This window comes from Teleopsis dalmanni, chromosome 1, assembly GCF_002237135.1.
Source record: "Teleopsis dalmanni isolate 2A chromosome 1, ASM223713v2, whole genome shotgun sequence".
Lineage (NCBI taxonomy): Eukaryota > Metazoa > Arthropoda > Insecta > Diptera > Diopsidae > Teleopsis > Teleopsis dalmanni.
Genome location: NC_051846.1, coordinates 49,352,931 through 49,361,479, shown reverse-complemented (window position 1 = coordinate 49,361,479; position 8,549 = coordinate 49,352,931). Strand labels below are relative to the sequence as shown.

Here is an 8,549-nt window from a genome sequence, read left to right as displayed (position 1 = left end):
TAACATCTTTTATGTATGTTACTAAAGTGGTTTATCTTAAAATTTTAAATTAAAAAAATTTTGAGTTAGATCACTTAAAATAAATATATATACCTATGTAGGAACAATATATACATAAATACATTGTTGCCATTGGAATAATAATAATTAATTAAATATGGCGCTGTCGTTCTATTGGAAAAACCACTAATAACATGTGGTAAAAATTTGAATCAGAAACAGAGCAGATTCTATTAAATCATACTTTTGTTTAAATTTTGTGTATTATTAAAATATTATTAAATCAACTAAAACTTAACGGCTTTATAGAAATAACGAAATACATACATACTCGTACGACAATGAGTAATGCTTTTTGTGTCTTTATGAAAATTATTTCAAAAAGTTTACCGACAGCTCGGCTGATAGTATTTTTTTTAATTATAATCAGTAAATCTAAAGTTATATATTAAAAATCTAAAATAAAACTTATTTCGCTTTCAGCAACCCCTAGAACGTAATGTAGGTCACGTATATCACAATCACGTAGCACTCATATGAAAACAGAATGCATTAATCAAGCTCAATCTGTTTATTAAAGATACTACAAAATAGAACCAGTTTTATTGCGTTCTCATCATTTTTATGTACAAACGACAAAGATTGAATAAAAGCTTCTCAATCTGTTTATAAAAACATAATAAAAAATTTAAAAACAGAATGTAGTAGAATATATAAACAGGGAAAGTAATTAGATATCGTAAAAAAAAATATGATGTTAAAAATATATTAAAAAATATTTAAAATAAATTTAACGTGCATGCAATTTAATCAAATAGTAATATATTCATAAAACAATACCGGTAATACCACTTTTTGCAAAACATAGCAGAAAAGTATCTGTTCTTTTAAATAATGTTTATACCATTATGACATGTTAGTTTTTTATGAAACACTAATGTTATTGTAAATAAAATTCTACAAATTTCAATGAATTCTACTATTACTAATAAATCGATGGACAATATTTACACAGATGTATATTTATTATATTACAAAACACAGAGCTTAAAAAATATGGCTGTATTTTAATTTACCTTAATTATCTGAAAACCCAACTTAACTTAACCTAAGTTTTTTCTATTATTTATGTTGAGGCTAGTTGAGTCAGTGCACTTGAGCACTTTTACTCTCTACTAACTGAGAGGTTAGGTTAGTCAAACTAAGCAACAACTGACTTCAGATCTACATACCTTCCCGTTGAGCCTATCACCATACTGAGATTCAATAACGCGGTATTGGTAAGCTTGTTGGTACATAATTATCTTATAGGTATATGTCTTATGTTTTAGTAGATGACATAGTAGATGAGAGACACTCTCATTATCTTCCCGTTAGCTGCAACAGGTTTGATTGTGTTTGATAGTTTACAGTGACCTGTAAGTAAATCTACCAAAAGACTGATATCTCTACGGGGTATCTCAATGAAAACTTTGGATTTCCTTTTATCGAAACGTGACCAGATTGCATACAGATGCCTACATATCGTTGAGTCTTCTGATCTTTTATTAAAAATTTCAGCACAGAAATAACTCAGTAACAGTTTGCATGAAGCCAAATATTTAACTTCATTATTTAAATTAATTAATTGTCCATTACGTAGTACTTATATGGTATATATAATATACACATTTATATTTTATCTTGTGCAAACTTAAATGTCATTTATATTTCAAAAAAAATTTTAGAAATAGATAAATTAATTATTAATCTCATTTTAATAAAAATTTTTCAAAACATGTCACTTAGAACATAAATATAGAGAGAAGGATTTTGCAATAGTATTTATGAAATATATCTTTAGAATGGACAGTTGAGTGATGTTAATAGAAATAAATTAAATATAATAATTTGGGATTCCAATTATTTTTGACTCATTCCTAATTTCTTATAGAAGATATTCATTATTAATGCATATAGACATTATTTAATAAAGCTTCTCCCGAAGTAAATTTCTGGCTACGGATGCAGTATGGGTTTCTGCAGTTAGAATCACATCAGACTAGATATTTGTTATTTAGTTTTATTAGACGAAAATTTTAAATCTAAACAATAGTTTCTTAATGTTGTCACTGCTTTGAATGTACCACTCGTATATATCGATTAAGCCTCTATTGGTCAGAAAACTCGTAACCACAATGTTTTTAATCATTACTTTTGGATAATTATAAACGAATGTACATTATACAATATGAAAACTAATGAGAAAGTTTAGAGGTGTAGGTCAGGTATTAAGACAATAAAAATCGCGCATTTATATAAATAAAATTATCTGTTTTCAATTTATTTACATTTTACTTTTAATTAAAGGTTTTTCAAGTACTCATTACGATAAAATCGAGTTCTACAGTTAGTAAATGATATGCAAAAAAGTCAAAAGTCAAAAAAAAAAAAAAATATTATGTCAGAGAGAAAAAAGGTAAATATATAGTTATTAATATCAAAAACTGAATGCAATTTTTTAATATGAAATTATATCTATATCCATATTATGATGATAGTGATGAGGGGTTTATTGCAATATATATCAATCAGTAAATTACCTCCTTACTAGGTGTGGCTATAATGTTGCTTTGCGTGAGACTAAAATATGGACTAATATAAATATATATATAAAATTATACACAGTTTAGTACAATCCATATTTCTTAATTATAGTTAATAATACAAATAATTTTATCGTTGATATATCATTATAGACTTATTTTATTTAAAATATTTTATTATACTTTTATGCTTTAAACTAGTTATTTCATATTTCTTAACAATAATTAATAACTAAAATTATTTTATCGTTGATATATCATTATACACTTATTTTATTTAAAATATTTTATTATACTCATGTACTTTAAACTAGTTATTCTCGATATATTCCTGCTATTGTCAGAAAATTAATTTTTAAATAATATAGTATTACTAATAATTATAATTATAAAGTATTTGATTTACTTACCAGTGGCTGGTGCTCTACACAGTACCTCCTGTTCCGGTAGAGATTTATGGATAATTGCTTTTGTTTTCTTTTTGACAATAGACGCCGTTAAACTTTTCAATGGTATCTGTTCAAACATGCCATATACTTTATGACCGGTAAATGCGAGTACAAAACATATTAAGATCAAACCCAACAGCATGAAAGCATAGGCAAGAAAGTCCGGTATGCAACTGATTCTATCCAACATTTTTAAAAGTCACAACTTTAGCTTTGCTCTGATTCTTTCCAAAATTTCGTTGCTTTAATATTTTTTTCAATAAAACAAAATAAAATTTTTGAAACTTAATGAATTATATTTTTCATATATTTGTATTTTAGTTATGTAAAATTTTGAATAACTTCTGCCAAAACCAAACTGTCAGTCTCAGTAACCAAAGATAAACTGAACTCAGTAATGAAAAATTGTTGACGTTTCGGTAAAATATTTTTACTCGTTCGATATTTTTGTTCGATTCGTGTTGAGAGCAATTTTTCTATTTTTTAAACAAAATTTAAGCGAACAATGTGAGTGAATCCAAAAAAAGTCTCTTAATTTAAATCAATAAAGTGCAAAACATTTTCAACGTTTTAAGGTCAGTAAATTGTTAATAATAATAATATTTATTAGTTTATAATATCAAGTAAAATGTGTAGAAGAAAAAACTAATATACATTTCTCCCAGTTCCCCTTTTTTACCAGTTTCTAAGGTAGATATAATCTTTATTCAAAAAAAACACTAAATAATATAATAAAAAATCTTTCCTTTTGATATAAAAGTAAAACTTTTGAACTTATCCGAGAATAAGTAAGTATCTCACCAATTTTAATACCGAACTCTTTACTTTTACATATTTAAATCAATTATTAAATATAATCAATTATTATAATTAATTATTAAAAAGTTACTAATTAAGTTATATTATTTTTGTACGAGAACAAAATTTGAACCGAAAATTTTTTTGGTTTGACATATAGATGTAAACTTCAATGAGTTGTTCTTGTAGTCTGCCCTATGAAAAGTGTCATCAATTATAAACGATTTGACTGTCTATTCAAAATCTAGACATACTTAACAACCTTCCTTCGATTAAAACCCCTCAATTCCTTCCTTTAGTCGTTGCATTCCCTTGTGTGTTTCTAGAACTTTATATTCGAGTATTTTCTGCTGCTTTTTAACGATAGTATTCTGATTATATATCCCATCCATTATAAACTTTTTTATTTCATGGTTTTACGTAATAGTCATCTTCTATAACCACCTCCCTCATGATCTGATCCAACTATGCTTTGAACAATTCTCTTATTGAACCGAAATGTTGAAATTGGGTCTATGCAATCGTTTAAATGAAGTTGTTACTTTAAAAATAATTAGCTGAGATTATGTAAGAAACATTTGGTTTAAAATAACAGTTGCTAAAGAACAGCAACACGTTTTTAATTCCAATCACTGTTTATATATATTAAAGTTCAATAGAAAGGTTGCCGTTTTGCGATTTATAGGTTCAATTAGGTTAGTGCCATTTTATGCGGACAGTTAAGTTCATATCAAATGTGTAATATTTTTGATATCGAACTTGAAGGAAAAATCTAAAGATAAAAGTGGCCTGTACCATTTATATACCATGCACGACTCATTGATTCATACATGCCTACAGACTAAAAAGTCCCCACGTTTTCAGCTTAAAATCCTGGAGATCCCTATAGTACGACCAGTTAACGTATGCCTTTATAGGGCAGATTAAAATAACACTTAATGTGCTTTAATCTGATTGTGTACTAAGTATTTTGTCCGCTTTGACAATATTTATTATTCTAAAAATAATGCTCTCTAATAAGGCTCTACTCTTAAGTGTTTGTCAACATCTGCTTTACCATGAAAGAAGAGGTGGTTTCCCCGATTAATATGTTTCCAGATTTTATATAGTATCTACGAATCTCAATTTTATCTCGATAAAACTGGAAGTACGAATTACTTGTTAGCCTTAACCGGTATAAGGTACTAATCCTCGATTAATCCAAACTTTTATATTTGGAATTAGCGAGTGCATACATCTTGATTTTTGGGAATGATCCCACCAATGTTACCATTCATTAAGGTAATTGCCTCTTATTTTTATATTTTTTTTATTTCTTTTTTGTGGATATTGTAACATATCTATACACAAAAAAGTATCTTTTAAATTAAGGCACTTCCAAAAGTTATCAAAATACTACTGATAGTACAAAATTTACAATTTGAATTGACTTTTCTATATTGATAAAACGTCCGTGATAATTTATCATAGCATAACTTCACGATTTAGTCAAAGTCGATATTTGATAAAAAGAAAAATTAAGTATTGTTTTCAGAGCTCCTTTAACGTTAAGCCCACCGAATAAGGACAGTAAATCTTTCCTAATAGTCCACGACGGATTTCCTTATATATATTATCCTTGTAATATATTTCTGCTGAAAAAAATTATACAAAATAAACAAACTATACTACCATACTTATTTATTTGGCCATAACCCAGGCGCCTCTGCTGCGTGCGCACCTTCTCCAGTTCAGTACATCAAGTCCGGTTAAAAATGTTTATAAATTTCTATTCCTTATATTTCATTTACATATATAATATCATCATAATTTGTTTTTTATAATAATTCATATACACAATATAATATTTACAATATGAAGTTTGAGTTATGGAAGCAGAATTGTATGTAATTTGCTCTCAAAAACCTTAGTGCACTGCTTTTGGTTCGAGTAATAGAAAATTCGAGTTATAGAAGTTCGAGTTATAGAAGTTCGAGTTATAGAAGTTCGAGTAATGGAAGTTTGACTGTATATACAATTATAATTATATTACATTTGGATTTTATGACAAATATTTTTCAAATATTTTTTTTCAAAAAGATATTACTTAAAATTTTTATTTCTGTTTAAAAACATAATTTAATATTTTTAGAGAAAAGGTTTAAAATTTCATAATGGACGACGATATCTCTTCGGAGAATAGCGTTAACAGTATTTTGAACAATGAAGTTGAAGATTCAGATTTGAATTTTGCTGAGATGTGTGTTCAATCGGAATCCTTCATACACAATATGACTTTCCCTAATAATGAACTTCCAAACGGTTTTCAATACAATGGTTCGCAAGAATGCTTTTACAACTTAATTCCCAATGAAGCCTGTCCACAATCTTCTTCTTCCAATTGCAAGAATGATTTGAAATCTGTGGGATCCAATCCTTTTATAAATTTTTTGCGGGATTTCAGATTGGATCATAAAGATATGGCAGTTATAAACGCCGTACAATGTGGCGCAGCAGAGTGGAGAAATTTAGAAACGGCTACTAAATTGGCGTATTTCAAAGAGGTACTAGAGATACATAGAGATATTAAAAATACTTTAAATTTTTGAAGTTGTAAAAACTGTGATTTTCTATTTATAGGCATTTGTAGCCAACGGGGGAAATGTAGATGAAGAAGCATGTGATGATATGAATGCAAGTGGAGAGGAGCTTGTTGATGATAACTGTAGTGAAATGTTTAATGAAATAAGATCACCTCCAATTCGCTCTGCTGTTGCCAAACCGAAACGCTGTAAAAAACGTAAGCGTGGAAAGCGCGCTGAAAAGCGTAAAGTACTTGGTCAACCGGGACGTAAAGCCTGCAAACGTCGTTAAAACCGTAGCTAATGCGATATAGTATATAATAAGTGCGTTTCGTAAAATGTTTTTTATTTATAATATTAATATCTGATATTTTTAGATTACTATATCACAACTAAGAATATGAAACTAACAACTATTGCAGACTATCAATTTAAAATTCTAGTATTTAAAAAATCCTAATGATGTATATTGATACAGTGATTAACATTTTGAATAATACATTAAAATGGATTTTTTTTCAAATACTAAATCTATAATTGACAAAAACATTTTCGAAATAAAAGTGAAAAAATTGAAAATCGTGAAAAAATCTTGTTATTGAAAATGATTGAAAATGTTATATTTGCTTGAATAAAATTCTTTTTATATAAAATTTAATAAGCACTTAATTTATTATGTATGTTTTTTAAACTAAATTAACACAAAGTGTTGTAACTAAATTGTTCTTTTTTATATATAGCTTTATTTTAGGATTATGAGAATATTATAGTGTAGTAGAAAATTTTATTATTTAATGCATTCTGAATATTAAAAGCTACGTAGCAGTCCTTGTAACTACTGACCCCAATTTACATATATATATATACATATACCTTCTGCTCAAGAAGTATAGATTTTGTTGTTTGTTAACTACTCCTTAAGTCATAGACCTTTTTTAAAAATTTTTTTTTGTTATGTTGGTACACCCTTTCTAGATATATGGTACAAATTTGAGCGCCATCTGTCAATTAATTTGTTTACAGCAGTTGTTAATGTGAGATTACCTCAAGTGCATTTAGCGATTTTTACTATGGAAAATTCATGTTGTACGCGATTTTTTGACCAAACACGGCACCACTGTCATCGCTCAGGCACCATATTCGCCATAAAATATACTCATATTGCCCCTTCGTGGTAAGCGTTTTGAGTCGATTGAATCGCTAAAAAAGAATTCGCTGAAGGAACTAAAAGTCATACCTGCACGGGCCTACGAAAAGTGTATGGAAGATTGGGTTAAGCGTTGGCATATGTGTATCGCTTCAGAAGGAGCATATTTTGAAGGAGATAAAATAAATTTGGAATAAAATTTAAATTTGTGTGTTTCATTTACAAAATCCAAGTACTTTGTATATAGATATTTATATATATATATTAATTACATGCCAATGTATATTTATCACTACTTTTGAATTGGTGTCGGATGTTGAAACTTACTAGTGCAATTAACGAACAGCTATAAACTTTTTTTAATAAAAGACATATGAGCACATATGCAAGGTTATACGCCATAAATGTTGTACACCTATAGAATATTCAAGGTTCTTGCAATTGCGTTAGATCATCCGCACAGGTGTGGAAGAGAGCCAATAATGCTAAGTGTACAGGCAGTGAGATATTCCTTTAATAGTTTTAGCTGAAAAACACGAAATCGAATAATATTGAATTCACACGAGAATTCTGGTTGTAATTTTAGCTGTCAAAAATTTTAAACTGACATCTGAAATCAAAAAGCAAAAACATTGATTTACACGATGTATCATTGTAACTTGATTATTAGATATATCATATGTATACACTTTTTAACTACTTTCACAAAATATTTATTTACGATATATAAACTTACGATGTATACATGTAATAAGTTTTTTTTTTGATTTTGTATGAAAATATCATTCATTCCTCAAGTTTATGCTGAACTACCTAAGTTAAAATCAACATGATTTTGTAATTTTAACGTGAATCGTATTTAAAATTACGATTCAATTCTATTTTCTATATTCTATTTTCAATTTCATGTTCTATGTCTATGTTCTTGGTTTGCTATCGAAATCAGGAATAATTTGAAATGAGTATAATCTAGTTTCACGGGCGGTTTTATTTGTAATTTTAGCTATTA

At 27.7% G+C, this 8,549-nt stretch overlaps 1 protein-coding gene across 1 annotated transcript; it reads left to right on the top strand.

The window, feature by feature from the left end:
• Nucleotides 1-3,787: 3,787 nt before the first annotated feature.
• On the top strand, nucleotides 3,788-6,984 carry LOC119664359. Its single transcript, XM_038073872.1, has 4 exons — nucleotides 3,788-3,822; nucleotides 5,964-6,375; nucleotides 6,452-6,717; nucleotides 6,771-6,984. The coding sequence occupies exons 2-3, from the start codon at nucleotides 5,986-5,988 to the stop codon at nucleotides 6,683-6,685; spliced, it is 624 nt and encodes a 207-aa protein (XP_037929800.1). The 5' UTR covers nucleotides 3,788-3,822; nucleotides 5,964-5,985; the 3' UTR covers nucleotides 6,686-6,717; nucleotides 6,771-6,984.
• The last annotated feature ends 1,565 nt before the right edge of the window (nucleotides 6,985-8,549 follow it).

Bases quoted from the DNA above. Each gene is read 5' to 3' on its own strand.
- LOC119664359 (XM_038073872.1), top strand. From the start codon at position 5,986: ATGGACGACGATATCTCTTCGGAGAATAGCGTTAACAGTATTTTGAAC. The intron at 6,376-6,451 runs GTACTAGAGATA...TTCTATTTATAG, and splicing joins AATTGGCGTATTTCAAAGAG to GCATTTGTAGCCAACGGGGG.